Below are 27,450 nucleotides of genomic sequence, written 5' to 3'. Positions count from 1 at the left end.
GTAATAGTATACAAAAAACTGCATGTCTGCGCATGCGTGGCGCAACCTGATGACGTAAGAGAAAGTCAGATGATGCTTGATCTGTCGATATATTTTGTAATTCATTGTCCCCGCTGAACTCGACGCAGAAAAGGTAGGGTCGATTTTTGAAAACTGTACATATAATATTTATTTAACCACATCTGCGTTGTTTAAGAGATCGGGTTTGTTGTCATGATTGTTTGTGCAGTCGCGATTCAAAGCCGGAAGAAGCAGAGCTGCCCTTCTGGTTGTTGTCTTCGTGTGTGTCACCGGTAGGGCGTTGTTTCTACTTTTTGGATGTAATATCTCATTTGAAAGAACTGTTGAGGTCAGTGGCAACTGGTGAGTTAAAGACATATCTTTTAGAGCTTCTCAAGGCGTCAGCTTACTGACGCAACGGTGGTTTTTCAGAGAGATTTGTTTTTCGTGCTTTGAGAATGTGGAATGCGTTTAGTTTTATTCTTTTCAGTAAAAGCAAGTTTCTTCTTATGTTTTAAATACAATGCAGGGACGAATGTGCTGTGCCTATTCTACTAGTTACGGTACATTGCATTTTCGTTTCATGATGATCGTTAAATAAGGGCCCGTTCTCCTAGCACTAAACTAACGGGAAACAATTTCCTGTCAAGCCTCGCGTTATGCCAGCACCATCTTAACTAACTGCCAAAATACTGTTTATTATGAAAAAATGTATAAGTCGTTCATATTTTTGGTGTTATTAAACGGTTTTGCTTACTGTGGCATCTCGCCAGTTCTACTGTACGTAAACTAATGTGACACAGGAAACTGGGGGCCGAGGGGTGGAGCTGCTAAATCTCATCGCCCCATGTAAATACTACGGAGATGCTGCCTTCGTGGATAGGTCTCAGATTGACTTAATAGGGTGTGTGTGTGTTTATAGAAATCTCCACGTGGCCTGCGGTTATTGCTGTGAAAGCCTTTACCGCCATCCAGTGAGTCTTTGCTGTAGTGAAACAAGTTGAGTCTTTTCAGAAATATAGTTGAGGTTGCCTTCTACTTTAGCTGCGCACGTCTAAAACAAGACCTACAGAAATGTAATGGCGACCCTGCGTTATTTATTGTGGGTACTGTCATCCTTTCCATTGTCATTGTGACATCACTTCAGGAGAGGCCCACCATATCAGTAAGCTGATTAAGAAGGCTGAAGGAGTAGCGGCGGAAAGATTGAAGAGAAAACTGATGGCCATTGTAAACAATGCTGCACATCCTCGCTCAGAAACACAAGCCTTGAGGACTTTCAGCCATCAAATTATTAAGAAGTGTGCCTAGAAAAGCTGCAGGGCTTCGCTATACTAATAGCAGCATGCCTTTGTAGTGTCTCGCTGTGACTGCGCTATTAATTTTTTCCTTCTTTTTTTTTTTGTTTCTAATTGCTTAGTGTTTGTTTTGGGGGAAGATTTGTGTCAGAATATTTCTTGAGCATCCATAAAAGTTAAATTACACCATTGTGACAAATAAAGATCTATACCTCAAATCTTCCTCTTTCTCTTTCTGGAATTACGGTATTTATGTAAATACTTGAGCCAAAACTATTATTTTAGGATATTTATGATTGTAATAAACACCTCGCCTACATTCATTCTTATATTAAAACAATAGTCCCACTGAAAAAACAATTGTTGTACTTCATCTTAAATTTCATGTTTTATTACCTTTCATTTGCTGGATTTTCTTTCTAAATACTAGCTTGTTTCTACATTAACTTTAAATGGTATGGCCTGGTATTTTTTAAGTCAATTAATTAACTCCTTCAGACAGATTGTCTTGTTAAATTAGTCATATATAGTGACTACAGTAAAGAACAGGTAAATAAACAATGTAAAAATGTCCAAGTGTGAAAAAAACAACGCACAAAGCAAAAGAAGAAGTTGACGAAAGTTAAATATTTAATATAATTCTTGCAAACAACTATTTGTTTGGTACTTGTGTGTTATGACCCGCTACTCAATCCAGATAATACTACTCCATTCAGTCCTCGCCACAGATGGAGAACTAAGTTGAATGACGATGACTCTTTCGATTTTATACTTGATGACATTCGAAACTTCGTGTCAGAAGTAATGTTTCAAAAGTAATTAAAAATGTAATTTTGCACATTCTTGTTTTTCTTTTGTAAATAAATGAATGTAAAAAAAAAAAAAAAAGTTTTTCTCTTGCCTGTGCCTGTGGTGGGGTTATAACACATGAGTACCATTTTGTTTTTTTAAATATGTTATAAATAATTCTCGCTCAAGTGCCCTCCCAGCTTGCTAGTACATTCTTTTATTGTTTGTTAGCCACATTATCCATCAAAGACAGGTAATATAATACATTTTAAAAGTTATTCCATCTTTGTCCTAACTTGTACCTTCAGTGGCTTTCCTCTGTATCCTTCCTCTGTATCCTCTTGAGAGGCGGAGGCACTCCTCTGTTGAGCGTGTTCTCATGAAGCCTGCTTCTCAGAGTTTGAGCATGTTCATGTGAAGCCATCTGTTCGGAGTCTGTTATTTCATGGCACCTTGCTTGCCTCCTGTCTGCTTTTATACTTCCTATCTTTGAACTTTAAAGTCTGACATCAACTCTTTGCGTGCCTCCTATGCCTTTACTCCTGCCCATGTGTCTTACACTCACACTTGCTTTTTTGATTGTGGCATCAAAGCCAAACTGACCAGTCAGGTTGCTGTAAAGGACCAGACATGAACTTAGACCTTAGCGTTTTATTAAATAGTAGATAGAGTCTGGATTATACAAAATCAAGATAGCAATTCTATTGTCATTCCCAGCTAATCACTCCTTCAGTTCATCAGCTGGTGTGTAAGTGTATTCTTACCTCAAGAAAAACGTTCCAAGAATCTGTGATAATTACTTCTAGTTTTCTTTCATTATAAAAAGGATGCCTCATAAATGCGGAAAACACATACTTTCTTAAATCAAAATCTTTTGTGCTACAAAGTGAAACTATTCAGGAAGTGTTATGGCGTTTTCAATCACCTGTGCACCCTTGTACCCTTTAGCCCCATTGTAAGCTGCACAAATAGGCAAAATATTTAAAAAATCTATTAAAAAAACTCTTCACCAATAAAAAAAACTCTTCACCTTTGAACACTGATGTATGTGGCAAATTAATTTATACCATGATTGTGAAGAAATGTTCCTTGAAAACTACTAAACTTGTCTTTTAATGACCTTTGTACAAATGCTCTATCTAGAGTAATACTATTAACTGACGGCCAATATGCTGATGCCAGTAATCCATTATCTGATCCAGCCAGTGTAGAATCATGTAAAATTCATAATTGTGTCACCTGAGAAAAGGGTTATGAAGTAATATTTATATCAAACAATAATAACTGTTGGAATGACAAATGCAATACAAGCTGTATTCCAATGGTGCACTGCAAATGTTAACCCAGAGGTCTACAATGATTACTAAGATTTCAACCCGCTATTGGTATATTAATAGAAAAACAATTAGTATTTACCACTTGTGGAAAGGCTGCTGGAGCTTTCTTGTCATTGTGTGTGTGTGTGTTTTTTCCCCTAAATTAAAGAAGTGTTTGTGTTTCTGTGGCTGTGTAGTAAATTTCTGCAAAGGATGAAAGATTTGATGTTATCTTGGTTTTGTATAATGGAGAATATTACATCAACAGTAAAAGAATGTACTGAAAAGCAGTGAAGACACTTGAGTAATAATTATTAACACTGAACTAGATGCTAAAGTCATTTTGTATTTCAGTAAATTGCTTTTTGGGGAAGAATTATATTAAGCTGTGCTGGCTGAGATTGGCTCCAGCAGACACCCGTGACCCTGTGTTAGGATATACAGTTAGGTCCATAAATATTTGGACAGAGACAACTTTTTTCTAATTTTGGTTCTGTACATCACCACAATGAATTTTAAATGAAACAACTCTGATGCAGTTGAAGTGCAGACTTTCAGCTTTAATTCAGTGGGTTGAACAAAAAGATTGCATAAAAATGTGAGGCAACTAAAGTATTTTTTTAACACAATCCCTTCATTTCAGGGGCTCAAAAGTAATTGGACAAATTGAATAACTGGAAATAAAATGTTCATTTCTAATACTTGGTTGAAAATCCTTTGCTGGTAATGACAGCCTGAAGTCTTGAACTTATGGACATCACCAGATGCTGGGTTTCCTCCTTTTTAATGCTCTGTCCGAAGTTTAGTCTTCAACAAGTGAAATGCATACTCAATTGGGTTAAGATCAGGTGACTGACTTGGCCATTCAAGAATTTTCCACTTCTTTGCTTTAATAAACTCCTGGGTTGCTTTGGCTGTATGTTTTGGGTTATTGTCCATCTGTATCATGAAGCGCCGCCCAATCAATTTGACTGCATTTAGCTGGATTTGAGCAGACAGTATGTCTCTGAACACCTCAGAATTCATTCGGCTGCTTCTGTCCTGTGTCACATCATCAATAAACACTAGTGTCCCAGTGCCACTGGCAGCCATGCATGCCCAAGCTATCACACTGCCCCCACCATGTTTTACAGATGATGTGGTATGGTTTGGATAATGAGCTGTTCCACGCCTTCTCCATACTTTTTTTTTCTTGCCATCTTTCTGGTAGAGGTTGATCTTGGTTTCATCTGTCCAAAGAATGTTTTTCTAGAACTGTGCTGGCTTTTTTAGATGTTCTTTAGCAAAGTCCAATCTAGCCTTTCTATTCTTGAGGCTTATGAGTGGCTTGCACCTTGCAGTGCACCCTCTGTATTTACTTTCATGTAGTCTTCTCTTTATGGTAGACTTGGATATCGATACGCCGACCCCCTGGAGAGTGTTGTTCACTTGGTTGGCTGTTGTGAAGGGGTTTCTCTTCACCATGGAAATGATTCTGCGATCAATCTTTTTGTGTTGCTGAGTTCACCAGTGCTTGCTTTCTTTCTCAGGATGTACCAAACTGTAGATTTTGCCACTCGTAATATTGTAGCAATTTCTTGGATGGGTTTTTTCTTTTTTGCAGCTTAACGATGGCTTCTTTGACCTGCATGGAGAGCTCCTTTGACCGCATGTTGTCTGTTCACAGCAAAATCTTCCACATGCAAGCACCACACCTCAGATCAACTCCAGGCATTTTATCTGCTTAATTGATAAGGACATAATGACGGACTTGCCCACACCTGCCCATGAAATAGCCTTTGAGTCAATTGTCCGATTACTTTTGAGCCCCTGAAATGATGGGATTGTGTTAAAAAAATACTTTAGTTGCCTCACATTTTTATGCAATCGTTTTGTTCAACCCACTAAATTAAAGCTGAAATTCTGCACTTTATCTGCATCGGAGTTGTTTTATTTAAAATTCATTGTGGTAATGTACAGAACCAAAATTAGAAAAAGTTGTCTCTGTCCAAATATTTATGGACCTAACTGTAGCAGGTTGGCATATGACTGGCTGACTGACTGACTTACTTCTATAGCATGACTGATTTAACATTTAATCTGCCCAAAGGAGGAGTTCATTGAGACAGGACAAAAGGTGTTCTGTAATGGGAAATTGAACTACATATTATCAGCTCAAGGAATTTTGGCAGAATCCCAACTGCAATGAGGGAGACTAAATAATGGCTCTAATTCAATTAGAGTTGCCATCAGCAAGAAACAAGATAATTGTAGTTCTAAAATGTCTTGTGATTCCAAGTCATTGCCTTTTATATACATAATGTCAGGAGCTACTCCAGAGGTTGCCAGTTATTCCAAGCATTTAGATTCACACATCTGTTCCTCTGAAATACAGATAGAAACAAAAGTGTTCCTGGTCATCAGCTTATCTCCCCTTTTACGTATCATCTCTGTAGGTAGGCATAGAACTGCCAAGAAGTGCTAAAACTGTACAGTATTCATTAAGTGAAGAGCTAATGATTAGGCAGATTTTTTGTTTCTTCATATTTCTTCAACTATATTGGTGTTAAAATATGCATATATGAAAGTTAATAAACGGTTCAATTTGTCTTGTATGTTTTTGTTGATACTGTAGATATCTAAAGCATAATATTTATGAATAGTCCTTGAGCCTCGTCTGTCTCTTTCCTCATATGGTCCTTGGATTTTTTTTTACATTCTTAAATATGTCTGTGTCCCAAGGTTTCTTTGCTTTTCTTTTCTTCTCCCTTTCATTGTTTTCCTGTGTACTTTACAGGTCTGCTTGCTTAAGATTCAACTATTTTTCATTTTTAATATTCTGATCATTTCTTAATAGACCATCTCTTCCTCCTCCTACACTCCATACCTTTCAATTTTAGTCACTGGATTCTTTTCTGTTTTCTTCTTCCTCTTCAACTTTGCTTTCATTAAAACTGGTTATTGTCTGTGATGATATCCACAGCATGTAGGAGCAAGCCTTCTTTATGCTATTTTGATACCTTTGTCACTCTGTGATGTAACAATTTTGAAATCTTGAACACATCAACACACTGTTGCAGACATAGCCCACCTTTGTGACACACTCTCTTTCAGCTTTATCTAGTAGAAAAGCCACTTCTCCCTGGTATTCTTGTTCTGTTGAGTTAGAATGGAGTGGAGAATCAATCCCAAATTAACTATTTTTGCAGCCAACTATTCATTATTACTAGTGCAAATGAAATTATTTCACTGTTAAAAAAGCAGTAAATATTCACAATTTTAAAAATAATGTTAAAAAAAAAATAAATAAAAATGTATGGATGTGACCTGCAAATACAGTCTTGGAGAACTTGTGCGATAAAGGTATGCAGAAAAACTGTTAAAACCTTTGAGTTCAAGATCTTTACAGGTGACCTAGTTGAGTCGTATTTTGTTTCTGTGACTGCCTGCCACAAACTGCTGGAAAGTGAAACCAGGTAACCTGGCCTTAAGGTATTTCGGTTTTGATACCGGAAACCTCCTTGCAAATTATGGAAACTCCCTTCTGTTGTAAATGCTGTGTTCATTCAGCCTTAGCTAACCATATTATGGCAAGTGTAATATCTGACCTGTTAAAATCCAATTTAAATGCAAGTTTCTTACATTTGTTTTAAATTTTAAAATAACAGACATCCACACATCCATCTGTCTTCTTAACCTATGTATCCAGGGTAGGGTTGCAGGGCAGCTGGAGCCTATCCAAACAATCATCAGGTGCAAGGCAGGAGAAATCTCTAGACAAAGTGTCAGTACATTACAGAAAAGAATAGAGGTATGAAATTTAATATGTCGTGCTGTGGGTGGGTGTGTGTGTGTGTGTGTGTGTGTTCCTGTGGGTATTTTTTTCCACCACTTAATGCAAATATTAAAACTTAAATCTGGTGATGGTAACTATGTTGCTTTTTTGTCCTTTTTAGGAAAGAAGTGAAGAATTTGTTCTCCTTGCATAAATCACAATGTCTTACAGAACAGGAGACAGCTATGGCTCACAGCCTAGAGATTTCAACACATTAATCCAGATATGCAGCTCCAACATCCAAAAAATCACACAAAACAGTAAGTACACTAATAGTCATGTTTTTTTAGACATTCTAAATTAATTTTTTTTTTTGAATAATTGCAGATTCATCCCATTAGGAAACAATGCCCTTTTTGTGAATTGTATAACGCCAGGTCATTTAAAAACAAAAGCTTGCATGAAAGGATTGAAAACATTTGAGTTCATTAAATGTACTTTTTGTATAATAGACCAAATTTTATACATGGATTTATATACTTTGAATGATAATTAACATGTACCTGGTAAAGCAGTTATAAAAGTTTTTTATAGTAGTACTGCTTCTGCCTGCCTGTCTGTAGTTGTCCAAGGTATATTTCAACATGGTCTCTACATATATCATAATAATAATTCATTTTATTTATAAGGCATTTTACATTTGTAGTAGACCTCAAAGTGCTACATAAAAAATGTAAACAGACACAACAAGATAAAAACAAAGATAAAACAATAATTAGAGGCAATTTTATTAATATGCTTTCCTAAATAGAAAAGTCTTTAACTGTTTTTTAAAACAGCCCACAATCTGCTGTGTTCTCAGGTTCTCTGGTAGGGAATTCCAGAGCCGTGGCTCGCTCACCCATTGTACATTGTGTATATACAGTATACATTGTAGTATATTGTTATACATTGTAGTATATGAAAACATATTACTGATTGTTTATTCACTGAAATGGATTTTCATAATGGTCATTGTGTTAAAAGGCAAAGTTGAATGTATATTTTAAGTAGAGCACTCGTCACTGAGAGTTTCATAGTGTTGTGCAAGTGTTTCTTTATAACACCATTAAAAATGTTAAAAACATAGTAAAACAAGGTCATGCAGTAAAAACGTAAATGTACCACACAAAAAGATATACCATGTAGTTTGAAAATGACTCTACCGAGTCCTGAAAGTTGGATAGGCGTCTGCAGATCTTATTGGATCAGCTTAGATATTAGCTGACCAAACAAGCTTGATGGCCCTAGCCGCACTGATGTCATTCAATAGCGCAGTTCTTTCCTCTGCCATAGTCTTTGTGCACTCTGCCTGAGTTGTTCCTAAAATAAAATTAGTTTAAGCGTATAGAAAATCTCAAAATATTTTGGCCACATAATGAGAAGACAGGTTTCCTTGCTGAAGTCTCTTGTGTTAGGGAATTTGGAAGGCTAAAGCAGCAGAGGATTACAGAGACTAAGTTGGTTAGACAGCATTACTGAGACCGAGCGTATGACCCTAAAAGAACTCGGAGAAGCAGACTCAGACAGAAAGGCCTGGTGCACTAAAGTTCCATCAGGTCATGAAGAGTCCAACTTGACTAAACGATTAGATGACAACAACAATAAGAGTATTGTCTTGGTAAAGCTATTAATGTATTTTTGTATTTGAAGCTAGTGATTTATATCCATATCAGTACTTTGTAACATCCATCCTCTTCCGCTTCTCCAAGGTCGGGTCGCGGGGGCAGCAGCTTGAGCAGAGATGCCCAGACTTCCCTCTTCCCCGCCACTTCTTCTAGCTCTTCCAGGGGAATCCCGAGGCGTTCCCAGGCCAGCCGGGAGACATAGTCCCTCCATCGTGTCCTGGGTCTTCCCCGGAACCTCCTCCCGGTTGAACATGCCCGGAACACCTCGCCAGGGAGGCGTACAGGGGGCATCCTGATCAGATGCCCGAGCCACCTCATCTGACTCCTCTCGATGCAGAGGAGCAGTGGCTCTACTCTGAGCCCCTCCCGGATGACTGAGCTTCTCACCCTATCTTTAAGGGAAAGCCCAGACATCCTATGGAGGAAACTCATTTCAACCGCTTGTATTCGTGCTCTCGTTCTTTCAGTCACTACCCATTGCTCATGAACATAGGTGAGGGTAGGAACGTAGATCGACTGGTAAGTTGAGAGCTTTGCCTTATGGCTCAGCTCCTTTTTCACCACGACAGACCGATGCAGAGCCCACATCGCTGCGGATGCCACACCAATCCGCATGTCGATCCCTCGCCCCATTCTTCCCTCACTCGTGAACAAGACCCCGAGATGCTTGAACTCCTTCACTTGGAGCAGGATATTGCCCCCAACCCTGAGAGGACACTCCACCTTTTTCTGGCTGAGGACCATGGTCTCGGATTTGGAGTTGCTGATTCCCTTCCCAGCCACTTCACACTCGGCTACGAACCGATCCAAAGAGAGAGCTGAAGATCACGGCCTGATGAAGCAAACAAAAGTTATGAACAGAATCGGTGACAAAGGGCAGCTTTGGCGGAGTCCAACTCTCACTGGAAACGGGTTCGACTTACTGACGGCAATGAGGACCAAGCTAACATGTAGAAGTAAAATCAAGTTTACTGTAGTTTTTAGGCAGTGTTAGAGTTTGTCTGGAGGTATTTCATGACATGCACTTTTCCTGTATGCACAATGCAGTGGAATTTATTTTGTTTGCAAGACAAGATTCTAATGTAAAATAAATTGTAGTGTTTTAGTACTTAAAGCGGTATATTTTATACTATTTTCAGGATACTAATTTGCAGCGGGATATTTAAATGCTAATATACTTTTTATCCTCTGCAGCTGCTCAAATAAAGAACATGGTCAACCAGCTGGGAACAAAGCAGGACAGCAGCGATCTACAGGAGAGATTGTAAATGTCTATCCTTTTTTTTTTTTGGAACCACTATTTCCTGTTACAGGCAGTCAGAACCTATCATGGCATAAATTTGGTAGTCATTAACCATAGGAAATAATTAACTGTTGTAAAAATATTGTGCATAGGTAAATTCCAAGTTTACTAACTAAGCAATTGGTTTAATTTACTGTAATGCAAAATGATTTCAAATTATTGTAGTTTGGACTGCAAATGTACAGAAATATTTTTTAAAAGTTGATGTGACAAGAAAAAAGTTACTATTCCCAGGCCTAATTAATGTTTATTTGGAATTTTTTAAATGAAATTGTTTCCTGTATTGTTTGTTGTGGGAAACATGTGCTTTTATTTCTATTCAGACAACAGATGCAACACAGTACAAATCAGCTGGCAAAAGAGACCAACAGGCACTTAAAGGAGCTCGGATCCCTGCCAGTTCCACACTCTCCTTCAGAACAGGTAACTTCACCTTCTCTCCAGCCACTCCTTTCCACATACTTTTTGCTTAATTCTGAAGCATGTTGTTATGCCACTTTACCATTACCTCAATAAATGTGTTACAATTACATTTTTTTCACTTGTTTCTGCACTCCTAAATGTACACTAAATGTAGAAAAGTATTAACTATGTGATATGTGTTTGTGATTTTTGTATTTCCCTTAAGCCATTTATTGGGTTAGAAAATATGTTTCAGTTTTCCTTGATTTAAGAGCATATATAGCATTGTGATCTGTACTATAGCAAAATTTCTGATTCCCCCCCCACCACTTCCTTGTGGGCATTTTGTTCTTTTTCCTTTAGAGGCAACAGAAGATCCAGAAAGAAAGACTAATGAATAATTTCTCTGGAGCACTAAACACTTTACAGGCAGTCCAACGGAGAGCAGCAGAAAAGGAGAAAGAATCTGTAGCCAGAGCAAGAGCTGGATCTCGCCTCTCGGTATGTTGAGTCAACAGATATTTAAAACTTAATTTAAGCTTACTGATATGTGCAAGCATTTTCAACTACTTTTATATTTGGCTATCAGTGTGTGAAATTTAAAGGTTACTGGACTTTGTAACAAATAAATATATAAAGAACACAATTTTTTAAAGGCCGTTTGAAAATTTCCAAACGCTTGCTAAAGCTGTAAAAGACTGATGCCCTCTTTCTGAAAGAGCAGCTTTCCAGTAATGATATGCATGGATTTTGTTTTATCACATATCAATTTTACTACACATGGTTTTATCCTCTCATTAGATAAATTGGTATTCCACTTTTTGTTCCACGTCACATGCAGAAATTTTTTTTTTTTGAGTACTGTGTTGCATACATGTGCATGAAGAGTTAATATCAAATACCTAATAATTGCTTATACTTAATCTCTGTTGTCAGAAAGGATTATTTAAGACATGTTGTAATCTTCTTGGCTGGTAGTGCCAGTCCTTGCTGCCTAACCTGCAGTCCATGGTGAGGGGAACTTGAATCTGATTGGTTATTAGCAAGATAACTAGATATTTAATCTCTAATAATAATAATAATAATAATAATACATTTTTATTTATATGGCACTTTACATTAGTAGTAAATCTCAAAGTACTACATAAAAAAAGTTTGAACAAAGGCAAAGCAAGATAAAAACAGAGAAAAAACAACAATAATTGGTAGCATTCTTGTTAATAAGCTTTCCTAAATAGAAAAGTCTTTAACTGTTTTTTAAAACAGCCCACAATCTGCTGTGTTCTCGGGCTCTCTGGTAGGGCATTCCAGAGCTGCAAAGGCTCTGTCACCCATTGTACGAAGTTTTGTCACAGGGGGCCGAAGGCAGTAGGTATTTACAAAACGGAGGTTTCTTGTAGTGGATTGTAGTATAAGGAGTTCCTTAAGATATTGTGGAGAATTTCCATGGATACACTGGTGAGTAAACAAACAAGAGTTTGTATTCAATACGGAGGTGAATAGGGAGCCAATGAAGTGACCGAAGGATTGGTGAAATGTGTTCATATTTCCGCACCCTCATCGGGATTCTTGCAGCACTGTTTTGAATTTGTTGGAGCTTTTGAAGGCTCTTGTTGGAGATCCTGATGAGGAGTGCATTACAATAATCAAACATAATTATTTGCTGCATAATATTCCAAAAAGTCACATGCATTTGATAGATTGCTTAGATATTTTTTTGTGCAGTCCTTATTGAACAATTATAAAATCCTCTTCACACTATGTAAGAGGTTTTTTTTTGGTAATATTGAGCATTGTAAACATTTTTAAACAAATATTACTTTTTTTACTTTAAGGCGGATGAGGTACATCGTGATGAGCAGTTGGTGTCTTTTGAAAGGTAAGATGTCTAGGAAATAGTTGAGTAAAGTTTTTTTTTTTTTTTGTTTCATGTTGAATGGGTGCTTATTGTAAAGTTTATGATGTGGGAGCTTTAAATTCAAGCATCACACCGCATAAGCAGAAAATAGGAGTTCTTTACTGTGTCCTAATTTTGCCTCAGTTGTTAGATGGCTTCCAAAGGAAATAAGTTTTAATATCTTTTCTGTAGTAATGATGACTGGCCACAGTCACAGGCACAGACTGAAGAGGTAGCCATCACTGAAGAAGATCTGGAGCTCATTAAAGAGAGAGAGACAGCAATTCGACAGCTTGAGGTACTCTAAATGAACTATAGGCCCTGTCTTTTGACAGCCACCCAGCCTTGACACTCTTAAGAAGACAAGAAAAAACTGACACTGAGCTATGCTGGTTACACTTGGTCAAATATTTCAATTCTTTTGCATTTTGATCTGGTACCTCAATGTGATTTAAAAGGGTATTTTAAACACCAGTTGTTTTACTCCCGGTTGCTATCTGTCTAAATCCTGGCCACTCACCACATTCCACTAAGAGCTGCAGTGCTGGTTTCAATTCAGCCAAGACCTGCTTTTAATTAAAAGTCCTATCATACTTACGCATACTTGTATTTACTGCATTACAGATTTATTGTATCATTATAGAATGGCACAATAATATTTACCTTTTATAGGAATTTGAAAAAGTATATTATGCCAAAACTTGAAAATTTGCTGTTATTTATTTTGAAGTGAAGTTGTTAGATAAGCAGTTAATTAAAGGGACTCCTGTCTATTGAAATATATGGGGTAAAACTAAGTTCACATAAAATATGACTGCAAAATGAGAGTAGGGACATGCCAATTAATTGCATAGTTAATTATTATTAATGTGCAAAAGAAACCATGTTCATTATGTGAAAACTGTAATAATATTGTCCTGGAAAGATGTCCGAATTTACTTTATTTGCTGGAAGGTGTGTAATTCAAAAATACATTCTTAAACTTAAAGGATATTTATGGCCTACTGTAGGGAATTGTGTTACATTTATGAGAATTGCTACAAGGAAAGATTTGTAGAAGTAACTAATTATCTGTTCTACATGTTATAATCTTAACTGGCTTCTAAACTGGTCACTGTTAACTTCAATTTGAATAAATCATTTATTGACCATGTAAGATTTGGCTTATATGCTCTTACATTGTCCACTCAAAATCTCCATGGATATGTTATTAGCTATCAGTGTAAGACGTGTGTCCACTATTTTAGAATTATATGTACTATGGCAGTAATTTAAGACTTGCTTGTGTTTTCTTTTTTCATTTCCAGTCAGACATTCTGGACGTGAATCAAATATTTAAAGATTTGGCTGTGATGATTCATGACCAAGGGGAGATGATTGGTATGCAGTTTTTATCCACTTTAAACCTGGTGTTTTTTGTTCACAGAAAGTGGCAATTGTCTTGTGTAACATTTAATGTACATTGGATTATAACCGATGTATCCCAGGAGACATTTGGGTTAACCGTTTTTGCACAGAATTCTATACCTGACATCAAGGAGGTTGAAGTAAGCAGAAGGGCAATGCAAGAAATGTTAAGGCTAATTGGAGACAGGTCAGCCCATCAAGGTTGTTTGGTTATCTAATAGCTAAGTTGTTCCAAAATAGCATCCAAGTACTTTTTAAAAGCTATGTGAGTTAGTTGTTCAGGTTGCCACAACACTTTGTGTGTAGACAGGTTTCCTGGTTTCTACGTTCAAAGCATTTTTCTTCAATTTCCAGGTGTATTGAAGTATTTTATGATTCTTTAATTGAGTTTTCCTTGGTCAACTTTATCAATTCCTTTGAGAATTTTGACGATGTCTGCATTATTGCTCTAAACTAAATAGGTTCCCATTGTGTGTTTAGTGCAGAATATGTACTTTTTTTTTTCTTTTTTCACTTAAATGCAGCTGCTTTTCAACAGCAAAAATTACTGCATTACACACCTTTATAAAGTTATTAAGGGTCTTGTCATTCCATATGAAACACTGTCATTTTGCACTTTTGTTTTTACATTTCATTTAGCAGTTGTAGAGAAGTTGTATTCTTACTGTGTTTGGTTTTGTTTATGTTTGGGTTCATTTGGTGGCACATTTTATGGACTGTCGCAGCAGCTGCTGTGACTGGGAGTGTGTTCACACACATTGGCATGAAACGTCTTCTTTGCTATTTTATGAAAATGACCAAAAAAAGGATTGGGATTGTTTTATTAAACAATCCTATTTTTTCCTCTGAGGTAATTTCTGACTCAAAGTAAATAAATGTAATTCTAGTTGACATGTACCACACCATACCCACAACAGTCACCCCATACCCAATTTGCATTTCTTTACCCTGTGGAACTTTTTCTTGTTGCTTATTAATATACAAAACACATTTCCTCAGCAAAGCATAGATGGTTGAGTCCAAATGAATTTTATTTGCAACAACTCAAGAGTTATATTCTGTATATTAAGATCACAGATCAGCCACTGACCTCATGAATGTAACAAATTCCTATAAGTTCACATCGGTTTTCTCCCACCTCCTATAGATGTACCCGTTAGGGATGATTGGTGACTAGGGCTGTGCGATATGACCAAAATCTTGTATCCCGATATTTCATTTCATATCCCGATATCACGATATAGTACATTTTCTTTGTATTCAGTGAATAGTTTATATAATCACCACTCCTTTTTTTTTTCATTTAAATTAAAAAAATCAAAAATGAGAAGTACTTAACTTGTAATTATTTCTGTTCTTTTATTTAGAACATTTGAGCAAATGTTTGACTTAGAATGTAAACATAAAATGTTAATGTATCAAATATAAAACACTTTTCAAAAACAAATTACTAAAGGCCCAATATAAAATACTGCTATATAAAATGCCTGACATAAACAAAATGTGAACTGTAGCAGCAATAACTCTCACAACATATATTAAATATAAAAGGATCAAAGCACTAACAACTAAACTATATAAGGCCAATAAACCCTTTAAACAAAATAAATACAAGTCTAACATTAACTGTCAAAACCAAATGTAAACATTGTACTTCAAACTGTAGCAGCAATAAGGCTTACGACAAAAATATATTAAATATATAATATTAAATATAATATTTTTAGGCTACATTCTAGTAAAATGTTAATTTGCACATCGTAGTGTGGCAAATCTCCGTTAATGAGTTACAGCTGATCGCCCGTCGTGGGACTGGGCGGCGCTAGCGTGTTGATGCCGTCCAGCCCCAAGCACGGGGCGATCCGCGGTAACTCGTTAACGGAGATTTGCCGTGTTAATGCAGTTGTGGTGTAAACATAATTTTAACAAGATTAACGCTGACAGCAAACGCTGCAGGGGAAATTATGCCTTAAGCAAATTGTTTTGGTAGCAATTAATCTTCCAAGCTTTTAACATGCTCGTTTAAGTAGTACCTTTACAACTGTAATATCCTACGTGGCCTGCCTCTCAGTTGTAAACTCTCTGCATGCTCGCTCACGTGCTTTTTGCGGAGGTGGTAGAAGAGGTTTGTCGTGTTGGAGTCTGTGGTAGCGATCGGTTTGCAGCATAATTTGCACAGTACCGTTTTCTGGTCCGTGTCAGACTCTTCAAATCCAAACCATCTCCATACTACAGAGGTAGCCCCTCGTTTAGGAACAAGGTCCTTCTGTGTGGAGCTACCTGGTGTTGCCTCGTCTTCATCAGCCATGCTAGTGTGTCTGCATCCACGTGGTGGCCATCAAAACAATGAAAAAAATATTGCCGTAAACAGTTTATTTTGCGACACCACGAAACAAACGATAGCGTAATGTGCAGCGATAGACGTTTTCATATTGTCATCCGATATATATCGTTATATTGAACAGCCCTATTGGTGACCTTTATGTAATCTGTGATGTGTGATTTTGAACCCTATAGACTGGTACCTCATATAGATTTGCTTCTTCTATTAGTACCTGTTGCTCCTACCTACCAGTACTGGAAGAAATGGATGGATATAAAGAAAATTGAACCAAATCTAAAGATCATCTCAACACATTCTTCCAGTATGTGCCCCAACCACCTTCTGGGTACCCTGCCAAAAGAACTTCTAGGGTCCTGGCAGACATCATGAGTTGCTGGTGGTGTGTGGGTAGTATAGCCCATAGCGGCGTATATATTGGTGTCCTCCCCAGTATACCTGTGAGGCCACAACACATCACCCCTAGTAGTCTGGGGAACGTATATTATGACCTACAGGGTCTTGTGTGACCTGCTGTCATGGTAAAATCCTCTGTTGGTCCATAAGGGTACAACTTCCCAGATTACATTCACACTGTACAAAGAATATTAAAGCTGTCAAAAAATTGCCATCTAGCATGTGTGTCGATACAGCATTATACATTCAGCTAGAATTCAATGTAACGTCTGCAGTCTTTTGAACATGGGCACATTGTTTTCATTATATGAAACAGTTTTGTTGCATGGAACTGTACTTAAATTTACTGGTAATTCAACAAGATGTTTACACTTCTCTTGTTAAGAGGCTCCCCTGCATCTCAGAAAGTGTTTTTTTTTTTCTACTTTGTTTTAATTCCTAAAACAAATTAAACTCCTTACTACAGTTTTTTCTCTTCACTGCAGCCATTTCCAACAGCAACACATGCAAGACAGAGTCCCATCCTAGATTGAATGCTGGTCCATCAAAGAACGCTGTTAAGCGTTATATATATATATATATATATATATATATATATATAATAATCTCATAGGGGTTTTACAATTACCTGAAATAACTGTCTGTATGCTTTTGAACTGTGGGAAGAAAACAGAGTCTCTAGTTGGAAACAAATACCAGGGGAATATGCAATCTGGGTTCTGCATATTCTGTAAAAAAATCATCACTCTTTTTAAGATGTTTAGTTAAATTGTGCAACATAAACATGTGTTGTCACATCAGCTCATACCTAAAAACAGCCATCACAAGTATTTGAATCTGTTCTAAAGTGTTTGAGTACACAAGTGACAAGGCCTTTCAATGTTAAGATCCAGTTTACTCTGAAGATTTGATTTTTGTAACCCCAGTTGGGGGGCACAGCAATAGTAGAATTTGCATCCTTAATGCCAAGTGTGCCCATGATGGTGAAGAAATGTTGCTTCCAGAAATATACATACATACATACGTATATAATGTACGTTCTGAATGGTGCCTTGATCTGAATTCAACGGATCAATGCCGACTCGTCTCTGTGGAGCTACTTACTAAAGAAGAAGTGCAAGATGCCAAAGATTTAAATAAGTAAATCTTGTTAATGTAATAATCACTTGATAATCAGTGGTACTACAATGAGGACATTTTCCTAAGTCGCTGTGAAGTCTTCATTTTTGTTTTTTTTATAGGGTGACATAACCACTGTTAGTAGCTGTTTTTGTGCCCACTTTGAAGTGCATGTGCTATAGAATGTTCTGTACTACTTGACATTGGAAAAATCAAAACCTTTTTAAAATATGGCAGGATTTAATCGGTAACATTTTACAATAAGCTTTCATTTCAAGGAAAAGGATACCCTTCCTTTCTTGTTTCTTTTATAGAGTAGCATTTTGTTTTTGGCTCTCCTTTCTTTCTTTCAAGCGGGGGTTGAATTTTGCTTTGCCTCGTTAAGTTTGACTGGGCTGTATGGAATGTTATCTGCTTCTAAATAAAATCAAATAAAAATGAAGTGCATGTGCTTAGCTGCCACAGAACAATTAAAAAATGAAAAGGAAATAGTAAAAACATTATTACAATGGAGAATAACACATTTTCATTTGTAATCTACAATTTTTCAATGTTTCTTCTATTACACCTTAATTCAAGTAAAAACACATATCATCTTGCCTTATGTCTCTGATAAACCACTTTACAGCTCTTATTTTAGTCAAATGGTTGTTTCCTGGTGCCTGATGAAGCATTTTATGCTGGCTGATGTTTTTGCAAATGATGGCACACACACACACACCCACCCACCCTGTTCCCACTTTATAACATTGTTACACAGTGAACACTCAACAAAGCCATTTAAAGCTTTTCCAGAAATAAGCCGTTTTGTTGTGGTTGCTTTCAAGTGACAGGTGGAGGCATTTTCATGTGTGTATGTATGAATTTGTGTGTGTGTGTCTATAAACTAGAATTTTCCATCCTTCACTGTTAAGTAGCACTAAGCCGGAGTCATGTGACCTAGAAAGAGCACCTCTCAGTGTCTCATGAGAATTTAACTGCATGCATTTTAAACAGGCACAGTAGATAAGTGCTTTGTGGCACTTGTTCATTTAAAATACAGAGATTACAATTTCTACATCTTCCTCTGCAGAGGTCACCTGTAATATATTTTCCAAAACTGTACCTGGACTGGTCACCTACAATATACAGTATTTTCTCAAACCTGTTATGACCACTGTGGTGTAAGGCTGTACTTTTAGCCGCACATGTGAACACCTGTGAGATTGAACCTGCAGCCACCCCCATACAAAACTATTCTGGATTCAAAGTTACGTAAATATGCACATTCTGTAGTTAAACTATACATTACATTAAGAATTCATATGTTACTATAAGGCTTTTTTTTTCCACAAAAAAGAACTATCAAATCAAATGATATATTGTACTGTATGTCTAATGCCTTTATTTAAATCTGTGTTGTTTTCTGATGGTGTGACTGCATAGACAATAACTGGTTTTTGTATTTAATCCTGCAGACAGCATTGAAGCAAATGTAGAAAGTGCTGAGGTGCATGTGGAGAGGGGGACTGAGCAGTTACAGCAAGCAGCCTACTATCAGGTATGTGTCAGTCATAGCAATGCCACTTAAAGCATGGCATGTGAGTTACATTATGCCAACAGTACTGCATTTCTAGGCTGCACATGAGCATGATGTCATCTTTTTTAAGGTGTTTACACTGAAAACAATGTTCATAATTCAGCCTTGTTGATCTCTACTTTTCTTCTCTCAGATTTTGTACACGTGTCTGATTTTTTTTTTTTTTTATTATTTCATTTACTGTACATGGTATTTTTATGTGAAACGTGTTTTGTCTTACACAGAATTATGCACTTGACCTGCATTGAATATGCAATTGTGCATAGCTTGTTGGACTTATAAGCAGAAATAATGGATAATATTAATACTGACAATATTTACTAACAGCAGATTTTAGTGCTTTATTTTAAGAGACCAATGAATTCAAGTGTTTGAAATGTGAACTTTAGGTAATTCTTCTATGGGGTTCTCCTTAAAACTAGTAGTGCAGATCTGAATATTTCAAATTAAAAATATGTATTTGGTTGAATATTTCCATCCACCCACTATTCAACCCACTATATCCTAACACAGGGTCACTGTCTGCTGGAGCAAATCCTAGCCAACTCAGGGTGCAAGGCAGGAACAAATCCCGGGCAGGGCGCCAGCTCACCGCAGGGCACACACCCACCCACTCACACACACTAGGGACAACTTAGAATTGCCAATGCACCTAACCTGCATGTCATTGGACTGTGGGAGGAAACCGGAGTACCTGGAGGAAAGCCACGCAGACATGGGGAGAACATGCAAACTCCACTCAGGGAGGACCCGGGAAGTGAACTGTGAGGCAGCAGTGCTACCACTCTGCCACTGTGCCACCCTTTTGAATATATTCAAAGGTGAATTAAAATAATTTCTTATTAAAAGAAGCTTTCATGTCAGAATTAAGTAGATGCACCTTTGGCGGCCATGGCAGTCTTGAGTCTGTGTGCTCAGATCTCTCTCTTTCTCTCTCTCTCTCTCTCTCTCTCTCTCTACATTTGGACATTACCATACAGGCAACTTTACGGCTGTGCCATACTATTTCTATTTCTTAATGACCAATATAATTGGACTTCAAGGGATTTCCAGTGACTTGAAGATTTTCTTAACTCCATGTCCTGAAATGTACGTTTTAATTGTCATTTCAGAGACTTTGCTTGTTCTTTTGTCTTCATTTTTTAGGTTCCACTGACCAACTGCAAGTAGGCCCTTTCACATTCAGGGGCATTCATACAAAAGTAACTTGAAACCCCAGACAGCTGACCTCCTCTGAACTAATTCTGTGACTCCTAAAACCAATTGGCTGCACCAGTGATGATTTAGGGGTGTCCTATTAAAGGGGGTGAAGACTTATATGATCACTGATTTTCTGTTTTACATTTGTAATGATTTTAGACCATTTTGCAGAGATCTGTTTTCACTTTGACATTAAAGAGTTTTTTTTTTTCTGTTAATATCAAAAACACCAAATTAAATCCACTGTCCAACAGGGTGAATACTTTTTGTAGGTACTGCATGCTATATTATTGGAATATGCATTTTTTTCTCATGTATGCTGAAACATAAATGACACCTGAATATTTAAAAATTGTATTGTGTATTTGACTATATTCAATTTGCAGGTACAAGTATGTCTACTGTATGACTTTGTCATGAATCATTGAGGTTTTACAGTCTTCCTTACTGTTAATTAAAAATAATTTTTGGTTAAAATGAATATGACAGGTTATGCATTTGATCCATATTCATCATTTCTTTTTTTTTTCTCTTCCTTCTTTAGAAAAAGTCAAGAAAGAAGATGTGCATTTTTGCTGTGGTTATGTCATTGATTGCAGTGATCTTGGGGATCATCATTTGGCAGGCCACTAAATAAGGAGAATGGTTTTTCCCGGAGATCTGACAGCATTGTTGTCCATTCAAGTGGAAAACGATTTGCACTGACAGAGAATAAACTGTCTTTGAAATGAAATTCTCCGTAAGAGAGAAGCACACTTCCATGGAGCTCTTTTAGAAACACACTTACAAGTTCATGTGAAGACAAACTAGTCGTTTCTTGACATATGAATTCAGTATTTGTTATTGTAAAAACAAAACAAAATACATTATGTAATTTCCATGCTCATTCTATTTTTCCATATTGTTATTATTTACTGCACAACACTAACTCCTAAGCTTATTTTTCAAGATGTGTAATATACAGTATGTATGAAATGAAAAAAAATAACCTGCATTTAAATTATTGTCAAGATATCTAACTGGCAGTTTTATTTTCTCTTAATGAACCTAAAATCTAAGACTTTTCTGTATTAGACATATAGTAATAAATAAAATATAAAATAATTGGAATTTTAGAGTTCTGCCAAAATGAAGGCTATTCTTTGAATCTCTTTTTGATTATTAGGTAATTTCTGTGCAAATATTTGCTTTATAAACGTACTTTATAATGTTTTGGCGTAACAATTTTTTAAAAGAAAAACAGTTGCATTTATATTGATTTAGACAGGTCTGGTCTCTTCACGGCCTCATGGGAGAATAAAAAATACGTGGATACTATCAAGCCAGGCTCTCCACACCTTCATTTGGAGGGCAAAAACAAACTGGTTGTTCCAAAGCTGGCCACATTACTGGTGAATTGCTAGTATTTTAAACTTTTTTATTATTGTACTGCCTGAGAGAAAAAACAATATCCTGGCCACTTATTTTATTGTTTTTTTTTTAATTTATTATTATTTGTCTTATTGGAGATTTTTGTGGTGGTGTATTAGTACTGTGAGACTCAAATGCGTCCATGTCAGGAAACAACCATTAGGAACCGACTCTGAATCCTGGACCTTCACTCGAAGCTGGAGTTCCTGAATGAGGATGTGCTTCAGCTGCTTAGTTCTTCATCCACCAAATTTATTCTTTGTAACAAAATTGCATATTTTTTTGTCATGGATTATTTTAAGGCTTGTGTTTAGCTATTGTTTGATTATATTGCCTTTAAAGGAAACCTCGATCAAGAGGCAGGGAGGCCATCTGTCTGTTCTGTAATGTGTAGAATGTGAACCCTGATTACACCAGTTCTCACCTGCTCCTTGGTAATCTGTATATTTTTATCAAATTATAGGAAGCAGTCCATTTTTACCGAAGTAATTCTTGAAATACTACAAACAGTGGTGTTTCCAAATACTTCAACTGTAAGTATGCTTGTCCTTAAAAATGTGAATTTTGTTTTTTGGTTAACATGAATGCTTGATGTTAGGAAGAATAAGAACACACATTCCCTGAATCCATTTCTGGCAGCGAATTATTTTTTTATTATTTTTTTTTTTAATAAGATCATCTCATAAAAACCACATTTTTGGGAAATCTTTTGTGCCTACTTCGTACATTTAATTACCAGTTGGTCAGTTGCCAAACCATTTGTTGAAAAATTAAAGGAAGTGAAGTTTCATTCACCGTAGTCTGTCATTTTTAAGAAACATTTTATTGAAGAGATTCTTGGTTTCTTGTTCAACGGCGACGTGATCCTTTCTTTTGTCATATTTGAGTATTTCAGTTCCAACACTATTTCTGTTTACAAAGTTTTCTGTAGCAGTCTTGTAAATGTATGTTGGCCATAATTTAACTTTTAATTATCAGTTTTAGATGTCTTATTACTGCAAAAAAGACAGTGGGTATAGACTTCAACTGCGTTTAGGAGCAAGTAAAGTATTTTACTCAAGATGTGCATGAAGTGTGTTAGTTGCTGGACACATGGTTGAGTTGGGCAGATTTTGACGCTTTGTCTGGTAAGCGTAATAACCATAATAAATCTCCTTTTCTTTAGAGCAAGAATAAATGTTTCCTGACGATATTTCAGTACATTGTAAATTTGCTTTTAAACATTTGATACTGATATACAATAGAGTTGAATAAGTGTGTTGTCAGATTAAACCAATTTTCTTGCTTTTATAATGTTTTTGGAGTCAATTATTAATTTATATATTCTGTTGCAGTACTGTGCAAAAATCTTTGGACGGTTTCTATTTAAACTCGTGTATCTGGGCAATAAGTGTTTATTTGCTTGTAAAAACACTTTAGGATAAATACAAATAAACCTTGATGCAATAGAAAATAAGAATTTGTATTATTTTCCAAAAGCTTACCGAGATCTTAGGAGATGGCAAGAATAACACTCTACTCGAGCCACTTTAGCCATTTGATTTAATTAAGTTTCAGATGAACGCTGGTGATGCAGTTTAATAAATAACCTCATTTGTTGGATGTACACCACAAATACTGAGAGGTCTCATGGAGAGCTTTGGAGGAAACTCGGCCAACAAGCTTCAACAAACTGAAAATCATACTTCTGTGCCACAGAGGCTATGATGATGAGCAATGACGCACTAAGCCAGATTTTCAAGATGTGGCACTCAAGCTCTCATAAAGCAACTTGGAAGAATGTGGGAACACACAGTGAAAGATCGTGAACTCGACTTAAAGGGCGCATCCTTAAGGGACAGGAGAGCCCCAGTGAAGTGCTTGGACTGCCTCTCGTACCAAAGTGCACACTTCAGCTTTGTAAAGAGGTCTTATCAAAGAAACAGGTCCTGAAGGTGGTGTTGGAGTTAAGAAATCATTCAAGCAGAGTTCCTACAACTGGAAGAGAGCCACTGGAGCAACAACCAGTGGCAAAAACTTTTATGGAGTCTACATTTGAAAATTTGGGTTTGTAAATACACAAATGTGTCACAAGAAGTGTTGGCAAGAATTAAACTGATGCTTGTCTTCTGGGAGACACAGTGATGGCTCCATCATGGTCTGTGGGTGCATTTCTACCAGCTGTGTAGGGGATCCGGTCAAAATCGATGGAATGACGGCATGTGAGAAATATAAATAGATGTGGATTCATCATGTTGTTCCTTCAGGGAAAGCGTTGCCTGTTGGCAAAAATCTCATCTTTTGCCATAACAACATCCTCAACCTCTTAATGAAGGCCTACATGGAGTAGAAGTGGAATGGTAATAGTATTAGAATGGGCACCCTAACCCTTGGATTTCATTGAAGGTGTGTGTGAGATCATTTGGACAGGAAAAAAAAACAAAAAGCAGTACGACAAGTTACGGCAAATCCTGGAGGAGGTTCAGAAGAATATACCGGAGGTCGTCTTGCAAGGATTCTACAGCGAGGTACAAAGCAGATTTCCTGAGTTTTACATTTTAAGTGAGGCCACACACAATGCCAGTGTTTTAACAACACAAGACATTCTTGTCATTTTATTGTGCTGCTAACGTTTTTTGTGTGTGTTTATTCAAATGTTGTCTTGCATGTGAAAACACTTATTGTTCAGATCATTGACTTTAAAAACAATTGTCTTGGGTGGCCTAAGATGTTCGCACAGCACTGTCATTTTCTGCAGTTTTGAAAACCTGATCAACAGCCTGACAATCGAGGTTACTCAGTCCACAAGGTTTTTGTATTTTTGTTTGGTATTCTATTCATGTTTATTATTATTTAACTATTATTAGAGAAAATACTCAAGTACTGCATCGCCCTGTTTTACGTGTTAACTTCAGGGTGCCGGTCGTTGCTTTGTGAACTTCAGCTGCTATGAATTCTACTTAAGCAGGCAACGTTTGGCAGGTGGAAGTGCAATGGGACAGACGGGTGCAAATTTGGAGTTAGGACGCTGAACAGTTTGTTCTCGCAGAACTAAGGATACTTAAGCTTCCATCTTTTTCTGTGAATCAACTTTTCTGATCCAGCATTATGGGGAGAGGTTTAAACATACACTCTGTGAACTGCAATAAGTCACCAATCCAGGGGGGCAAAACGGCTCTTGGCTTTCAAAAACACAACCAACTTGAAAACACTCATAATATAAAGAAAGGATGGGAAGTGGATGAGTACAAGAATTGATTCTTCTGATCAGTGCCATGCGAGGGTCCGACAGAGTGCTTAATCAGGTTGTATTCAGAGTTGAGAAATGACTGTGTGATGCTGTGATTTGTGAGCCTGTTTTTTGTTTAAAATATATCGCATGTATGCATACGTTTGCGAACTGAAGCCAAGCACACATATCATTCGGGTAGGGACCTTTAAAGGCTTTTAGTGATTATAGAGTAGATGCAGTGTTCATAAGTAATGAAAGAATGTGCTATATCGGGGGTCTTAGAAAGTGCAGTCTTGCAAATGGCTCACTGAATGTGCTAAATTAGAGTCCAATCTATACATCAAATCAATCAGTGGCGAGAAGGGAGGTATAAAAGCCTGTCCGGCAGCCTCAAAGCTACGATGTGATGCTGACTCTGTGCCAAGAAAAATATCTCCACACACTTCCAAAATGAAAATTCAATTGTCAAAAGACCCCACTGAAGAACTGTAAGACAATTGTATTCTTCCAATGGCTTCTCTTCAGTTCTCATTTTGAGTAAAGAGTTATGCTTCAATGTATATTAGGGGGGAGGCTCAATTTTAAAGCAAATTAAATGTATCCTTTCTTCTGTACCGTGTTTCTCTTGTCTTAATATCTCTGCCGTGGATCTGTAGGGGTTCAGGGGTGGACTGCAATTCTTAAAGAACATGTGGTGCCCCCTGTTAGGCACACACACACACACACACACACACATTCATCAGCTAAGATGCTCACATTGGGAGAAGTTCTGGTAACTGTTCAACTTCAGTTTAAAAATATTCTGTGTAGGGCTAATCCCATCTTCTAGAATTTCATAGAATAGAATTTAAGTGTTTATCTATTTACTGTTGGAACTATGAGAGGTCAAGCAAAATGACACCTTTGACTGGCTAACTAAAAAGATTACAATATGCAAGCTTTCGAGGCAACTCGGGCCCCTTCTTCAGGAAGTTTGTGATTTGTGAACAGGTTTGATTATATCTTGCCTGAAGAAGGGGCCCGAGTTGCCTCGAAAGCTTGCATATTGTAATCGTTTTAGTCAGCCAATAGAAGGTGTCATTTTGCTTGACTTGTCATTACATCCATAATAGCTAACACAGTACGACACCTTAGTACTGCTGGAAATAGGAGATGCAAAATGTTCCTTTTTTAATCATGTGTAAAAGACGGCCATGGGTGGTATGCAGCACCACTTCTTCTTCTTCCTTCATCACCAATTTGCAGTTTTTTTTAAGATGCCCTAAAGGTCAATGTGGTGTGTAGTGACGGTAAGAGGTTGACTGGGCTTGCATGGACCACTTACTGAAAGCAGCCATCATCTCAGGAATATTGTCATACAGTGCAGCTGAGTATGCTGTTGACATACAAGGGCAGAAAGTTTTGAAATGTTAAGATCTCTCAACAGGAAGAAGACTTCAGACAGATCTAGAAACCATCACGGGCAAAGACCTAATCCAGATTACACACGAGATGCCTGGATCAGTAGATAAGGTGTCACTTCTCATCCATGGTAAATGAAGTGCAGTTTGTTTAAATGCTCAAGCGCTGCAGGTTTGCATAAGCCACAAAAGATGTTGCTTGCTGAAGGAAGTGTGGTTTATTGGAGGCAAACATTACTTACTGAAATGCTATTTAGTGAACATGTAATGTGTGCCGAAGTGTGAACGTCTTACGTACGCACATAACAGAGCAGTACATACAGTTGTGAAACAGCCGTTTAGTTTAAAGATCTGCATTTGCTGTGTGTGAGGAAAAGCTTATTTAAGTAACCTTATAAATAAATATTTATAATAAATCTGTGAATTTAACCCTTTGGAATTAATAAAGTATCTATCTATCTAAAAGGAATGACCTTGATGCACCGTAAATAAAGTGTAACGATCATGACGATCTACTTTATAGTATCATTTATTGACCTGAATGGCAAGGCTGTGATGGCCGGCACTGCTGTGTCATACTACTCTCCTTATTTAGCTATTTATTTTTGACTGCCGTCCATGTTTATCGTACCTCACTGCCTGTTTTGTGTTTTTGTGTGTTCTACTTGTTTTATTTTTTCCTTTTTCTCTCTTTTTTTTCCCCTCAGCTAACAAGTCTCCTCTTATGTTCCAGGTCGTTTTTGATTTTAAGTCCCTGAATGGCATAGCCCCTTCTACTGCCCTTCATGATCATTAAGGTCCTCTACCTAGAAGTTACTGATCATGTCGAGATCTAACCTTGAGTTTAGAGGGGGCCGTGCTTTTGCAGTAGCTGCCCCTAAGATTTGGAATAATCTGCCCTTTTACTGTATGTTAGGTCAGCACCAACTTTGGTTACTGTTAATTCCTGCCTGAGCCTAAA

The 27,450-nt window shown here is 37.1% G+C and overlaps 1 protein-coding gene across 3 annotated transcripts; it reads left to right on the top strand.

Moving 5' to 3' along the window:
* The first annotated feature begins 42 nt into the window (after positions 1–42).
* Positions 43–23,331, top strand: LOC120517361 (syntaxin-12-like). Of its 3 annotated transcripts, none has more exons than XM_039739625.1 (10): positions 43–133; positions 7,339–7,477; positions 10,019–10,088; positions 10,451–10,550; positions 10,893–11,030; positions 12,365–12,408; positions 12,619–12,724; positions 13,734–13,806; positions 19,147–19,229; positions 21,013–23,331. In XM_039739625.1, the coding sequence occupies exons 2-10, from the start codon at positions 7,378–7,380 to the stop codon at positions 21,103–21,105; spliced, it is 807 nt and encodes a 268-aa protein (XP_039595559.1). In that variant the 5' UTR covers positions 43–133; positions 7,339–7,377; the 3' UTR covers positions 21,106–23,331. The 3 variants fall into 3 exon arrangements, with proteins under 3 accessions (XP_039595559.1, XP_039595560.1, XP_039595561.1); XM_039739626.1 differs by lacking the exon at positions 43–133 and adding an exon at positions 267–363; XM_039739627.1 differs by lacking the exon at positions 43–133 and adding an exon at positions 329–349.
* The last annotated feature ends 4,119 nt before the right edge of the window (positions 23,332–27,450 follow it).

This window comes from Polypterus senegalus, chromosome 17 (assembly GCF_016835505.1).
Source record: "Polypterus senegalus isolate Bchr_013 chromosome 17, ASM1683550v1, whole genome shotgun sequence".
Classification (NCBI taxonomy): domain Eukaryota; kingdom Metazoa; phylum Chordata; class Cladistia; order Polypteriformes; family Polypteridae; genus Polypterus; species Polypterus senegalus.
The sequence above is the reverse complement of the archived record's forward strand: the minus strand, read 5'-3'. Positions and strand labels throughout refer to the sequence as shown.